The sequence below is a fragment of the Brienomyrus brachyistius genome, unplaced genomic scaffold, assembly GCF_023856365.1.
Source record: "Brienomyrus brachyistius isolate T26 unplaced genomic scaffold, BBRACH_0.4 scaffold47, whole genome shotgun sequence".
NCBI lineage: Eukaryota > Metazoa > Chordata > Actinopteri > Osteoglossiformes > Mormyridae > Brienomyrus > Brienomyrus brachyistius.
The window spans coordinates 851,112-866,510 of NW_026042322.1; the positions used below are offsets into that span (position 1 = coordinate 851,112).

A 15,399-nucleotide genomic window follows, 5' to 3' on the forward strand; every position below is an offset into this window, starting at 1 on the left:
TACTGTAATATATGTGTTTGTTTTAAATGACTGTGCCTGATGTGATGTAACCCTATTTGTTGTTTCCAAGTGTGCAGTAAAATATAACTTGTTTTATGTTATTATAATAACTAGATTCAATGACTGTTTTCAAAAAATAAAGGCCGCATTTTTAATTTGCTAAAATAGAAGAAATTCATTATGCCGTAAATTCTAACTGTAATAGTCAAATTACTTGTGGACTTTTGGTTACCGGATTCATATGGAAAATATTTAATAAATGTAAGTTTTCCGGTTTTTTTTGTCCTTTACCAAATAAAAATGTACCCTACGGAGATATAAAGAGTGTTTTAAATTGCAAGTAAAGTATCAGTAAACATAAATAATTATTTTTGTAAAATCAACCATCGTAGAGACATCAAAATTATTGTATTTAACTCAAACTTTACTAAAAAAAAATGTGTAACCCTTAAGTACGTGACTATATAAGAGAGACGTTTAACATCACAAATTAATTTAACATAAACTTATCGTAGCCTTCGAAAGTACCATAATGCTTCGTAGAAGTAGCAGATTTCCTTAAAAATGAGAAGACGGAGGGGGGGGGAAATACGCCGTTACAGGCATTCAGAAAAGTGTCATGTTGTTGCGCGTGTCTTCGCGTGGCAGGCAGTAAAATCTTAAACGATTCTGAGCGTTTGTTTTGCACTAATCTGGGAGCGTGCAGAAGAAGAGGCCGGGGCTCATGGTGCGAAGAGACAGGGCGCTGCACTTATCAATGCGCGCATTTACTGCGCTTCGCGAAGCCGTCCGAAAACGTCCCGAGCGGTCACGCCGCGCCTTGGCGCTACGCTCCCTGCATTTCGCCAGGAAGGACTCCAGAAACCCCCGGGAGACGCCGCGTCGGATCAGCGAATCAATGCGAAGGAATTACCAAATAATTAATCACGCAATTAATAACATAATAATAAACTACAAATTTGTTTCAAATTTCTTGGTGTTTCACTGCAACCATAAAGTCGGCTGAAATAAGAAAAATCACATTTTTCGCTTTGGCTACCAACTCTTACATTTTCCAATAATTTCACAATTGACTTTGACCTGGTGCGTTCTTGGTAAATTTGTGTTCACTTACAATTTTGTTAAAAATGTAAGAAAACGGGATAAGCACGTGCATGTATGTTTCTTGAGGAAAATATCAATGTGTCTAATAACTGTAGCGTGTCTGATCTGTGACCATAAGGAAATGTGATGTGGGTAAGAAATGATCGCAGTTAGTTCAATTGGCCTTATCTTTAGGATATCCACAAACACAACGGGCCGAGCAAATCTTAGAAAAAAAAACTTTTGTCAGAGTTTTCAACCGGCATTGTCACATCTGGTAGGACATTCAAGAGATCTGGATCTATGTACAGCAACAGCGCACTGCACGCATATTTACCATTTCTGCATGTTGTATCTTGAGTTGACCGGGTCCCGTCGCTTTCAAACTTGCGGTCCTCAAAAGTCTGATTTCGCCCTCAAGTGGGGAACTTTTTTTTTTCCTTCCCACCTTTCAAATCTCTGCAGAAGCTGGAAACTCTCGAGCTGCCCCGGCAACACTTACTGGGTCGTAGCCGCAATACAGGTTTTACGGGCTGGGAAGCAGCTGGGGAGGAAGGTCCGCGATTCTGACGGCTTACCGCACCGTAACACACGGCGAGCGTCCTCGGTTTTACCAGCGCACCACTCTGTCCCCCTTTCCAGATGCCGAAACCGAGATCACTGACACAGATCGCCTGCCTGGCGTTGCCCCTTCGTTTCCAGAAAATGGCAAGTCAGCCTTCTTTCTCTAGTCTTTGCGAGCGAAAGCGGAGGATTGCCGTCTCCGGCACACCGCGGCGTCTCTGCCTGCCGAGTGCCCTGAAGTCGAGTGAGAAAACCCGGGGAATTAGGCGATTCCTGGAAGCTTGGAAGCGATCGCTGTCTGACACGATCCTCCGGACCCTGTGCGCCTTCGCAGTGTGACACGGCTGGATCCCGGACTGCAGTGTGGGGTACAGTCACATATGTCTGTGACAGAGAGCCAAGTAACTGAACCCAGCCCTGCAGACATGAAAACCACGCCGCAATTATTACTGCTTCCGATCTACTCACAGCTACTTTACTTTCATTGCGGGGACTTGCGGGTGCTTCCGAAAAGCCCTGAACCTCTAGCACATTTCGTACTCTTTACATTTATTTTTTTTTCCACCAGACTCGATATCTGAGCACTTGCTGACTCGAAAAGCTTAAGTTTTTTTTTTTTTTTTTAACGCTGATCGTCTCAGTTTTAAACGTGCGAGAACAGCAGAGCTTTCGCGCGCGCGTGTGTGTGTGTGTATATATGCGTATGTGTATGTGTGTGTTTGTGTGTGTATTAATTCAAAACGCAATGTTCAATTTATAGCCAATTTTTAAAGAACTGAAGTCCAATGTGAATCGATTTTGTGGAGAAACCCGAGTAAATGGTGATAACGTGGCCACACAATACATAAACGTGTTTGTTGCCCATAACGTGTTTGTTGCCCATAGTGGTTAAATTGATTTATTATTTCGTTACAATTAATTCGTTGTCTGTGTCCCTGTTTTATTGACCATCACACTGGAAATGATCATGTGAGCTGCAGCCCTGGTGTGCATACCGGAGTACTGTAATCGAAGAATGCACTTCGGGTTTCTCAGTGTTACGTTAAATTTCACTTCACTTTAATTTCTGTTAAAAGTAGGACTGCTTTTCTGACTTATGTCCCACGCACCACCGTCTATGTTGGTAATCCGAGATTTAAAAAAAAAGTACCTGGTAGATCCACACTTTGTAACTAGTGTGTTTTTTTGCGTTACTTTCTCCACACAACATACGCCGACCGATAAACAGCAAATTTTGTTCCCCCGTTTCAGATAAGGTCGGAAAATACAGCGCTTGATCTCCTGGCCATATTTCAGTATGTATTTCACTTTTCTTTTAAAGTTTTGGGGACTCATCTTTAACCCTTTCAGCGCTCTGTGGTCGAGAGAACACATAATGTGTGGAGATGTTAAATTTAATCTAAGGTTATTTTACGTTTATGACTTTGGGGCTTGTTTTTCTCTCCGTTGTTATTGATGTACTCGTCGTTGCGTCTACTTAATGATTATTTGTTTACTGTTACATGTCGACTAAACCCCACCAGGAATGAAAGAGCAAAGAAAGAAACGGATTGAGCAGTTTCCTTGGCACCCAGAGCAGAGTTTAATCTATAAAAGTGGTTTTGATCATGCTGGGTTTTTGTCTGCCATCCTGACACTTAAGTTTGGTCAAGAGGTAAATATTAGATGAAGGATTAAAGTAATGTAGAATTAATTTACGAGAAACAAGCTACTCAGTGAAGGATTTGCATATTTATTTTTCGTCTGAAGATTTATTAGCGCAAATACGGTGTGCTAGATTGCTAGAAATAACTATCAAAGAATCGTTGCTCCCATAATTAAAATGTTGTATTTTTATTGAGGTGAGATGTAAATAAGACAGAATGGGTGACGCATTTTTGGCTTCCGTCTGTGTGTATTTATTACTGGCTGTTAATTTGGGGCACATTTTTTGATTAGGTTGAAGAGTAGTGTTTTTTCTTAAAAAAACAAAAAAAAGATAATAGCAATAATTGCTTCTGAGATATATCATTTTTATGTCGTTGTCTCAGAGAAGCCGTTAGTGATGTTTGAATTTGAGGCCAACACGATATTGGCCGTAGATGCAGCGCTGGACTGTTGAGTAACTTTAAATACTTGCTTGTAAATAAAGTGATTTTTCCTGGGAAACAATTTTATTGCTTTTTTTCATCTAACTCCTCAAACAGCAATCAGCGCAAGCCCAAGAGCCCCAGAACTGCTAAAATGTCCTGGGTGCATTCACATTTGTGCATCGGTATTGACGGGGCAATTGAGATTATTTTAATAGTGTTTTCTGAAGGTGCTCGGTTAATGAAATCTGCTCCCCATCTTAGATCCGTGTCCCAGCTCGACTGTAATGACTCTACTGGTAATCCCCCAACAGGGGAAGGAGAAAAAAAGCAGTAATGGTTTATCGCTGTCCCCTTTCTACTGTTGGCAGGGCTCCTTTCCCCCTTAATTACCTTGAGGGATTTTAATGATGAGCTATTGAACCGATCAGAGCCGAGTTCATCTGCTGGAATTTTTGCCTGGTGTCGCTACATCAGCGGCTTGCTGCTTTGGAAGGTGTGGCGTGTGGGAAGGGGGGAAAGGCCGTCGCCACCCCGTTATTTGATCCGGGTGGGGGGGGGGGGGGGTGGGCGATGGAGCCGTTGTTGCGTTTATACGTTTCACGGGCACGGAGCCAGGAACTCGATGGAAATCAACATTCGTAAAGAGCACTTCAGATATATGTTGACTGAATATATTCTCGTTTGTGTTCATTATCAGTACATTTCCACCCGCGTTTTGATTTATGTTACTGCCGCTGATAAAAAAAAAATCTTGAATATCAAGACAAAACCATTTAAACGTCGTAACCAGTAGAAACGCGGCAATCTTATTACGCATGCGAGACGCAGGGTGGATTTACCCTCCTTGAGCAACTCCATGTGTTATTTTACTAGCGTGTAGCCCTCATACAAAGCTGTAGGGTTTGTAGGGGTGTGTGCCCCCTAGTATTTAATTTGGCTTCATTCACCCCCCCCCCCCCTTTATAAACAGACCTTTGCATTTATATGATTGAATTGTGTCCCCCAGACCCCCAACATCAAATTCTCTCCTACATCTTTAGCTGCAATCATCCTTTTCCTTAGCACGTAGATTATGCACTAAAACGTGACACCAAATTCTGAATGTCAGATCAAAATAAGTAAGTGAACTTTATTGTCATTCACACCATACATCAGTAAAACAACGGATGCATAGCTGAACGAAAATCCATCATAAGCAGACAATACTTACACATAAAAATATTTTTAAAGCTATCACTGTAACTTTTCCACTGGGCACTTTGATTGCGGTATAACTGGACGTTTTTCTTAATGCAGTAGCCAAAAACACAAACAGTGTAGGTGATTGATGGCTTATAACTACATTCTCAGAAAAAAAAGGGTAAAAAAAATGTACTTTTGCTGTTTACTGATGCTGTACCCTTGTAATTGTACCTTTTAAGGTACCGAAATGGACTCTGAGGAACATCCAAAAGGTACAAAGAGTATCAATGTACCATCAATGGTACGGAAATGTTCCTCAGAGTCCATTTCTGTACCTTAAAAGGTACAATTACCTACAGCTAAGGGTATAATTGGCAGAACCTTGAGGTTACAGCCTCAGTGACAAGCAAAGGTACAGATTTTCACCCTTTTTTTTGAGTGCGTACATCGTCTCAGCACTTGCTGCTGGCTCTCAGGTTTGCTGGGGGCAGTGATCCTTATGTTCCCTGGGATAATTTCCTTTCTCTTTCGGGTGAAGTTAGGTTTTTTTGCTTCTCTGGGGAAATGTCAGTTTATGGAGCTCTGCCACCCAATATTTTAGGCCCCCAACCCTGGAAGATCTGGGGGGAAATGTCTGAGCCTGTCGTTCCCACGCATCTCGGAGGGCACAGCCAGTGGCCCACCGGCGCGATCCCGTCCTCTCAGCAGGAAGTCACACTCGTCTTATCAACCCTCCCATTATGACTTGAGCCTGCCAGCTGAGGACAGCTCCAGAAGGTCATCAGATGAAGTTCTGCATATCTCCAGGGCTGACTGGGGAGGACGGGCGTGATTGTGCAAGGACGTGCAAGGTCTTGTGGGAACTCTGCGCATGATGTGGGGTCTTTGAGAGGGAGTGGGTGGTGTGACACCTAATCAGCTGATTTAGAGGGAGAGGTCTCAGGATAACTCCAGGGGGCGATGGTGGGTATTTGGTGCAGCTTACAGAACGACAGGGATCTGCTAAAGGTGTTGTCTGCGAGACACGTATTGGATAGTGTTTTTTTTTTTTTTTTAATATAACGTGGACTACTTAGATAAATTATTACAATAAACCAGATAATTTAATTTGTTCAGCTCAAGAAAAACAAAAGGATTTTTGTATGTGATATTTACTTTTAATTCCAACTTCTCCTTTAATGTAGATTCGTGTTACAGTTTTTATTTGCAAATCACTATATTTTGGAAAGCACAGGCACAATCCATCCATCCATTCATCTTTTACAAGGTTGTTATGGAGGGGCAAGAGGGAGGACAGACTGGGTAGGATGCCAGCCCTTGATGGAGCACAAATGCTCCCACAGTTTTGAATCTAGTTTGCCCATCTTTGAACCGTAGGTGGAAGCTAGAGGACCTGGAGAAAACTCATTCAACAGAGGAAGGACACACAACATACACGCAGACACAGAACAGGGGTGGGATTCGAACCCACAACCTTCTGGGAGTGAGGAAACAGTGCCACCCTGTGCTCACAATTCTGCAATTAATCCATTCGCACAAGCCCGCTTCATGAATGACATCCATGACATCTCCATTGACTCTGCGGCATTAATTTGTAAAACCAGTGTTCCTCAAAACGCACCGCTTTTTCCTGTTTAGCTTACCGTAAGCCCTGCAGGGGTTTTTCCTGCAGGAAATCAAAGCTACTTATTCAGACGACAGTCCTCCGGCGTGCGACGGCAGGCGGAGACGTCTGTGCCTCGCAAATCCTTCCCCGCGCGTTGATCTCCCACATCGCGCTCCTAGCCGTAATGCAGCGTGTCACTCGCTTGCTGAACAGATCTGCGTTCAGCTTCTTTTTTTGTCTAGTAAGGACTCCTGGCTGTGCATTTTTCAGTTTATTTCAGAACGACATGCCCCGGGAGGGACCATTGAGGCCACCGTAATGTCCCCAAACGACGTGGCTCCCACCATACCGGCGAAACCCAGAGCTCAGGTGACAGTAACCTTTGTCCCACGCGTTTAACGCGAAATTCTGCAGATGCCTCCTTTAAACGTGTTTCTACCTGCAACAAACCTGGGGCTACGCACACTGAAATGCGTACTTTGTCCACACCGTTAGTACCTCACACACAGAGTTTCATAAGACTTTTATAAGATATAGTACGTTTAACACGTATTGCTTACATTTAAACCAGATATGTGATATTGAAAGAAATCCTAGTTCAATGGCTGCAATTTTTATATGACCAGACTTCATCTCAATCCTCCATCCATTGATCTTTAACTAGGCTACAGCCCTGCATCCATCCAAACATCCATCTCTTACAGCAGGTTCAGGAGGTTATATGGTCGATGTCAGCAAATATAATGGATTATAATGAATACGTAGCTAGCACACCTCTGATGACTCAAAATGGTTGAAAGAACTAGACAATTATGGCATGTGCAAAAAAAATCTGCCAAGATTATCCGAGAAAGGGAGGGAGGGGAAGTTAGCTTCAGAATCATCTCTCGCCTGTGGATTCGGAACTGGCTGATCCCCTTGGGGGGGGGGGGGTGTCCACGGTCCTGGAGGTTTTTAGAGACACTTGTCAACTGACGCCCAGTTCATACCAGGCAACCCAGCCGATCTGGCGCGCTATCTAAAAAACGACTTCAATCAAGTTATTAAAAACGGAGTAAAATTCACTTCGGGGAACGCATTAGCCCCGGAGAAAAAAGACTATCCATCCCACAAGCAGATGCTTATTGGCTAAGTTTCTCCAGAAATCATTGCTTCAAACAAAAAAGTGCAAAATACACGCACAGAACACCTTCTCTGCTTTCCGTAATTGTCTTAAATAAAACGTTAAACCTACGCCGGTATCTAAAGGTACTCTGATTAAAAAGCGCCGCGAACAGAAACGTAACAAGGAAAATAAAACCATAAACCCAAGACCTTAAAATTGCTCTTTTTATGTTGACAGTAAATCACGTTGACGATTGGAAACAAACAAGCAGAAGGTGTTTTAAGGTTAGAAAATGCCTTTGTATATGTATGAATATGTCATTAAAACAACGGCCTAGAAATATACCGCAGAGAAGCTGGACAAATATAAAATGACGTATAACCGAGCAGAACTGGGCTCCTATGTCCCACAGGAAACAAATGCATGTTAGCATGGCCGATAACAATTAGAATTTTATATTCGTAAGCAAGGAAATTAAAAGCTAGTGCTAGATTTGCAAAGCAGGAAATGGGGGACTCGTTAGAGCCACAATAGGGCTGTTGGATTGGTTTCCTACATCAAGTCGAAGAAGCGCAGAGCTATCAGTGGTATAGATACGAGGCTCCGCGGCCGGCCTCAAGCAGCAACAGCCTATAAAATCCGCATCAAGCGCTCGGCGGTTTACAGAGAGGGCAACGTTTCCCAGATCACGAGGCTGAAAGGAAATATTAACACTAACAGCCTCTGTAAAAGGCACTACAATTAATATTCACATCGCTTTGTGCGTGCATTATGTCATATTGCGTAAATGTGTAAAATGCAGCATTAATTCAATCCTGAGATTTCAAATCGCACACTAGTGACGCAAATGATGATGCAATTAGCAGTATATAGATTTTCTATATAGTTTTGACTTTTCAAAGGAATAGGTACTTTTTTCCTCTCTTATTATTGAAAAATATTTAGATGCAATACTAGTCTGGGTGTTAAACCGTGATTATGGATGATTTTGAAAAGCAACGTACGAGATTATTTAATCTGCTTGGAATAAAATATATCGGAATAAGCAACTACAGTTTGTAACCTGTTTGATTTCTCTTGCTTATCGTGGCCTGCGTTTGCTAGTCAAAAACATTATTTCTTCAAAATGTGTTAAATCACTAAAAGATTGGTTAATTGTGCTGTTGTAATAACCTTATTGCAGTACGTTTCACGTGGGCATTTATATCAGAAGCAGCGCATATAGTCCTGCTAGGAATTAATTATAAACAAAAGGCTTCGTTAAGGGTAAGTAAGAAAAGCTGATTCATAAATGCCATGTGTCTTGCAAGTAATGGGGCAGATGTTGCAAATTATGAGTCAGTCTACTGCCTCTGAAATTGTTCTGCAAATGAATGTCTTAATGAAAGGCACTGCTTGTGGGTCGAGGAACAAGCTAATCACGCTAAGTCGATTGACTTATTTTCATGAAGTCAGGAGCAAGGGGCCAGGCGTCCGTTCAAACGGGATGAGATACTGCTTTTTTGGGTTTCTCCATTTGGCTTCCAAATCTGGCCAAACATCAGCGTACACCGCCATCCGGTCCGGAGCAGTCATCTCTCCGGAAAATAAGACGTCGTGCATATGGTGCCCAGACCTCTTCGTCTCGTCTTTAATCATCGCATGTAAAACAAAAGCGTTTCAGACTTTACCGAAGCTGCCATGACCCAGCTGCGGATAACGCATCACGGGAATAATGAGGAAGTACAATTTGAGCATCATCACGTTTATTGTCATGTGCACACTCTACAGTGAAATTCCTACCTCCAAGCTAAAATAAAAATAGGCTAATGTGAATATATTTATAATATTTGTAGGCCTATGTTGTATACAGAACACTTTCCAACCATTAACACACAGGTTAGTGAGAGCGCCAGGCATTTCTTGACTTTTCATATGATTTAATTCAAGTAACGTTAGCTGCACATCTTTCCCAGTCTTAAGGCATAAAGGAATTTGGATGTGCACACGAGATCCGCAGCAATTTGATACAAAATTCTTTAACTGCACATGAATGACAAAAGAACGAACAAGTGCATAATTAAGACACAATAATGCAAATATGAGTATATCAGTTTAGTTCTAAGTTCGGTTTATTTTGTGGGCAGCGTGATGATTCTTTTTAATGAATTATTATTATTTTAGAGAGGCAGCATGGTGGTGCAGTGGTTAGTACTGTTGCCTCCCACCTCTAGGACCCGGGTTTAAGTTTCCGCCTGGGTCACATGTGTGCGGAGTTTGCATGTTCTCCCCATGTCGTCGTGGGGTTTCCTCCGAGTACTCCGGTTTCCCCCCACAGTCCAAAGACACGCTGAGACTAATTGGACTTGCTAAATTGCCGGTAGGAGTGTGAGTGTGCCCTGCGATGGGTTGCCCCCCCCCCCCGTGTTCCCTGCCTCGTGCCCATTGCTTCCGGAATAGGCTCTGGACCCCCTGCGACCCAGTAGGATAAGCGGTTTGGAGGATGGATGGATTAATTTTTGAAGGACATTCTATACGCCCACTAGGGGAAAGTATTTTTCTTTGATATTGCAAACTCCTATGAAAGTATTGGGACACCAACTTGACTTTGTTTTACTAGCCAATTATTTTTAAACTGCTTTTATTGGCATCTCAGCATTCACCAATTCATTTAACGCCTCGCGCGCAGTAGCCTTCAACACTACGCCGACGTTCGCGAGCAACATGTAGTTGCTACGCAGTCCGTCGCTAGGGCCGTATGCCAGCTGGGCCGTAGTAAAATGTCGTGAAATCGAACATATGTGAAAGGAAACGCTTTGCGGTAGAAACCAGCGCGCTGTTTAAAAAATACAGCGCGTACAGTTTATTGTATAGCAGCAAGCTAACTTGTAAAGTACGCTATGGGTTCCCTTTCACTAATACAACTTTGGAATATGGTGGAAATCTTTAAGAAAACTTATACGTCTCTGTAAGGAGTTTCCAACGTGTAGGTAATGCTACTGTTGATTGTCGTGAACGTTAAATCCACAACATATCTCCGTTTCTAAGGAAGCTAAGATGCTAGGTAGCTGGCTAACGAAAGTTGTATATAGTAATATTTAAAATCACGAGCTACTCTTGAAGTATAAACCTACATTTGCAACTAGTTGTAAGCTACTCTAGTGATATGACTTTCATGCAGATTATCAAGTGACATCTATTATAAAGGCGCTGGACAAATTGTTTTCGTTAGCTTTAATTGCACATGCCGATCAGACACGGATTTATGGCATGCTGAAGGCAATTTGGCTACCAACAGTTATTATTTTACAGCGAATGTTTTTTTTTAAATATATAATTAGTAACATAAACACCATATTTAAAAATACTTTTCGTGTACAGTATAGATGAATTCCTGACTTTATTTAATACAGCATAGAAATTGGAGCCAGATGAAAGGAATTTTTCAAGCGCCTCTATAGTACTTGGGGCTAGAGTTAGCTGGTTCTTTTATAAATCACCTAACTACCAGCGCTACCTAATATTAAATATAGCTTATTTGGCTAATGAGGTGTAACAGGTGGTGTGACGTCACCCAAGGTGTCTTACAGTCCGTGCCAAAGTTAGCACTGCGTTCTGGTTGCCTGTTTTCGCAGAGGCACCATGGCCGCGCAGGACAGCAGCCGTGTTTTCCTCCTGGAAGAGGAGATCCGGAGCCTCACTGAGGAGCTGGTGCAGTGTCAGGTAACCACTCTGGTCTTCATGCCAGGATATGTGGGTGGGTTTGTGGGGTCAGTGTCCTGCCTGTATCCATGGTATCTGGTTGGGTTCTCTGACCACTTCATAATGTTGAATCTTGCTTTTTGTGCCTCATGTGCAGGTAGCTCTTCACAAGCTGGTTAGTGGTCTCCGGTCTTTTTTCTTTTCTTTTTTTTTACAGTGAGTTAATAACTTAATAATCAATAATACCTGGGGGGCTCCTCAGTAGATATTTATAACAGTAAACTAACGCTGTAGGTCAGGGTTATTCGAATCATGGTCTTCTAGCCCTGCTGATTTTCCAGCTTTTTTTAATGCCTGTGAGCCAGGTGACCAATCAGAATAAGTAATTATTAAACTAACTACCTGGGAGAACAGAAAACAAGGCTTGGATTTGGAATCGAGGTGCAGATTTGAAGAGCCCTGCTCTAGGTGCTCTTGTATGTTGCTCCTCCTAAATTTTGGCCCATGGGCAGACTTGTTGTTTCTGGGGCCAATCTTCCATCCACCCCCGTTGTAGTGACTTGCGTTGGCCAGCAGGGGGCTCCCAATACCTTGGAGGCCCACTTTAAAGACAGTGGTTTGAGCTGTGGTGAACACCACTGCTGGCTACGTCGCTTGCAGTGCTTCTAGGAGTTTTTCTATAATAGGGAGTGAGGTGCCGTGAATATAGCACGGACTTGCAGGAAAACCTCAGGGTGAGAGTCTTCCCAAATGAGAGCAACAGACAGCGGACCACCTCCCCAATTTGGCTGGAGCAGTCCGGGGGGCCCGAGCCCTGAGCCGCAAAAGTCTGTCCACTGCTTGGATCCAGCACTGATTGGATCCAGGCTGGAAGAGCAGTCGCGACCTCGTGTGTCCACTGGCTCCCGTTGGGTGGTGACTGAAAACTCAGAAGTCGTCAGAATGTCGCCTCATTTATCCCTCATCATCCGGTCGTCCTATTTGATAAGATTCACGGACCGATGTTAGGCGGACGGAGTCATGATTGTGGCACGTGCATTACTTTAAGACAGTGTCACATACAAACTGAAGTCCGCCATTCTTTTGGCACCATTGCAGCAGTGTGGAGCACCTGGAGCCCAACAGAGAGATAACGACTCTGCCAAGTGCAGAATTTGAACTGGTCACCGACTGGGCACGAGCACAGACTGCTGACTCAGTGAGCCGCATATGGCTGTGTGTCACATGTTAATGTTTAATGTCATGTCTTGGTTTAATGTAATGTAGTATGACGTCGTGTGTGGCTCAGCGAGCGAGAACTCTGTGCCTGTGATCAGAAGGTCGCTGGTTCAAATCCCAGGGTCAGCTAAGTGATGTCACTTTCGGGCCCTTGAGCAAGGCCCTTAACCCCCAAATGATCCAGGGACTGTCTGGACTTGATTTCTCTAAACGTGTGTTGGTTTGGGTAAAGGCATCTTCTAAGTAAATAAAACATGAATAATTTAATATTAATGGTTAGATAGCAACACCTGAGTTTGGGTAAATGATTTAGTTGCAGTGTGTTGTACAGTCATTAAGAATGGACAGCGCTTTTTGTCCTGGGTATAGGGGAAAGCTTTATTCCTCTGCCATTTCTGATCCCAGTCCGCTCCACAGCTTCAGAAGATGCTGGTTGCTGTGTGGAGGCTATCTTCTCTGTATCCCGTGTGGTCGAGCTGGGTCTGCTTCTTCCAGGAATGAATATTAATGAATTAATTATACCAATGAATCACTGATCTGACACTTTTTGAATAAATAGTTCAAAACGCGTGGGTTAATTTGTCAGCCTTGGAGTAAAGTGTAGGGTGGTGACTCATTATGTAAAAAAAAAAAAAAAGGGGTTTTCTTGTCATTAAAAGATCCTCTGTACCTGGCCTGGGTCTGATAGTGCATCGCACTGTGTAGATGCGGAGTGATTTTAGTCTGCGTGTGTGAGCGCTCTGGAGAACACAACCGCGGTTGCTGAGAGCGAACACTGAGGTCTGCTCTTTCCTAAGTCGTCGCTAATGGCCATGTTTAGGCCTCACGAACGCGATTCTGAAATCTTCATTTCAGCCTCTCTGCTCTCCGCTTCCTATGTTCAGCCCCTGTCCTGTCAACGTCTGCCTCAGCAATTTAGTAAATAATTGATTAGACACTTTTGAATGGGGCTCAGGATTCGTGTGCTAATTGGCGACCAGTAGGTCCCGATGGGACTGATGACTTTTATCTTATGATGAGGCGAACATAATTTAGCAGATAATTTAAAATTAAGTCGATTTGATATAATTCTCCTTTTGATTGCAGAAGCTGTAGCTTCAGATGTGTCTCATTAAATGCGATGCATCTTAAACATGTTTGAAAGACAATTTGAATTTGAAATGGGCAGAATTTCTGTGTCTTTCTCTCACAAAACGGGACCCATAAGTTCCGGGTTACTGGCGAACTCCTTGGATTCTTTTCCTTCTAAAAATTAGTACAACTCATAAAAAGTCTTGGGTCAAAGGTCATCTATGACTGTCATAGGAATGGGGAACAGAGGTGCCTGTTGACCTCACAATGTAAGAGGTTCGCCTGTAAAAACCTTACATTTCACCCCAAAACTGAAAAAAGCTTTGTTTGAGACACATCGGAGTTTTATATCCATCTAGGTTGTTCTGCTGGGAGTTGCCTAGTTTTGGAGATATCGACCGCAGAAATATCAGGCTCCTTTTGAATGTAATGGGACCGAATAACATTCTCTCGCTGGTGATTAAAGCACCAAAGCGCAATTAAAGCATGAGCATGAGGTGGTATGATTGACGTGTAGAATTTGCTAGAAGAAAGTAGTTCCTACATTAAACTGCTTACCACAAAGTCTGTGGATTATCTTGAGTGACCGGGTTGTGATTTTTGGTAAGAGATGCTGCTGTTGGATTTTTCAAATGTATGTCTTTGGCCGCAGAAAGAATGGCCATTCATTACTGTTGTATTGGACAGAAGACAACTTTTCTACGGCCGACGTCTCCAAAACTAAGCAACTTCCAGCAGAACATCTTAGATGTGTAGATAGCACTAAAACCCCTCTAAGGCATGTATTTTTTCAGATTTGGGGTGATCTTCCCCTTTAAGTCTGGTGAAAGTCTCATCTAAGACAAAATTTCGTAAATATCGGCCCAGAACTTTTTGCGGCCAGCTTAACTCGGGAATCAGGGAGGGTTTTAACTCATCTCTTCTCCCCTGTCAGGCCGACAAAGACTTTGTGTGGTCTTTGTGGAAACGGCTCCAAGTCGCCAACCCAGAGCTGACGGAGGCGGTGAGCTTGGTGGTAGAGAGGTGAGTTTTACGCTAAATCCACTGGAACGTTTTCTGCAGGAACTGTGCCGTCGTACCGTGCAGTAGCAGAGTAAAATAAATTCAGCAGACATAAAATTCATTTGCAATAGTGGCTCTTCCTTTCATCCAGTAACTTTTCCCATATTTACCAATTATTATCGATTAGAATTTTGCAAACAAAATTGCAAAGCAAACAAAGATGAAATTTTGCGAACAAAATTTGTTGCACTTTATTTATAACGCATAAAATCAAATCGTTTCAGTGCTGGACTATTCTGCCAACAATGGCCGACTGTAATGTCGCGGTGAGTGAGGTACTATGTATGGAGGCTGGGACTCATTTTTATCAAACGCTTCTTGATAGATTGATCATTAGTGACAGCTAATGTGGATAAATGATCTGGATGGCTCCCCTTAGCATCCCAGGTTAGCGTTAGCGCTTCAACGAAATCGCTACGGGATCAAGGCTGTGTGAAAACACATAACCTTCTGTTGGGGTTAAATGAGTTTAGCTGCCGACTGTAAATGTAATTATCTAGCGCTCGGCTCTTGTTTGTACTAGGCAGAGAGAGCGTATGCATTTTTAATCATCGCTCACAGAGGCACTGAAAGAGTGATGTACCATTCTACCTCCCCCGGAGCTGACAGGGCCCCTTCCAGCACACGGCGATCCGCGGGGAGCCGTTTCGCGTCATGCCTGTAAAACGGAGCGCCCGGCGACGTCAATAACACTTAGAGACCGGTGCACATTTCAAGTGCAGCAGCAAACGTTTCCTAGCTCATGTGAGAGCAGT

General features: G+C 43.1%; 2 protein-coding genes across 8 annotated transcripts in view; one reads left to right on the forward strand and one right to left on the reverse strand.

The window, feature by feature from the left end:
* The window catches only part of bnc2 (basonuclin 2), a 115,571-nt gene extending 113,208 nt beyond the window's left edge, over nt 1–2,363 (reverse strand). For 3 of the 5 annotated variants that reach the window (XM_048999894.1, XM_048999898.1, XM_048999899.1), the window contains exon 1: nt 1,421–2,363. In XM_048999894.1, coding sequence (XP_048855851.1) covers nt 1,421–1,423 — 3 coding nt within the window. In that variant the 5' untranslated portion in view covers nt 1,424–2,363. The remainder of the gene's footprint in view (nt 1–1,420) is intronic. The other 2 variants (XM_048999896.1, XM_048999893.1) reach the window with 1 other exon arrangement.
* An 8,058-nt stretch (nt 2,364–10,421) lies between these two features.
* cntln (centlein, centrosomal protein) overlaps nt 10,422–15,399 on the forward strand; it is a 47,319-nt gene continuing 42,341 nt past the window's right edge. For 2 of the 3 annotated variants that reach the window (XM_048999890.1, XM_048999892.1), the window contains exons 1-3: nt 10,422–10,577; nt 11,227–11,314; nt 14,517–14,605. In XM_048999890.1, the coding sequence (XP_048855847.1) occupies nt 11,234–11,314; nt 14,517–14,605 (170 nt within the window). In that variant the 5' untranslated portion in view covers nt 10,422–10,577; nt 11,227–11,233. Of the gene's footprint in view, nt 10,582–11,226; nt 11,315–14,516; nt 14,606–15,399 lie in introns of all 3 variants that reach the window. The other variant, XM_048999891.1, reaches the window with a different exon arrangement.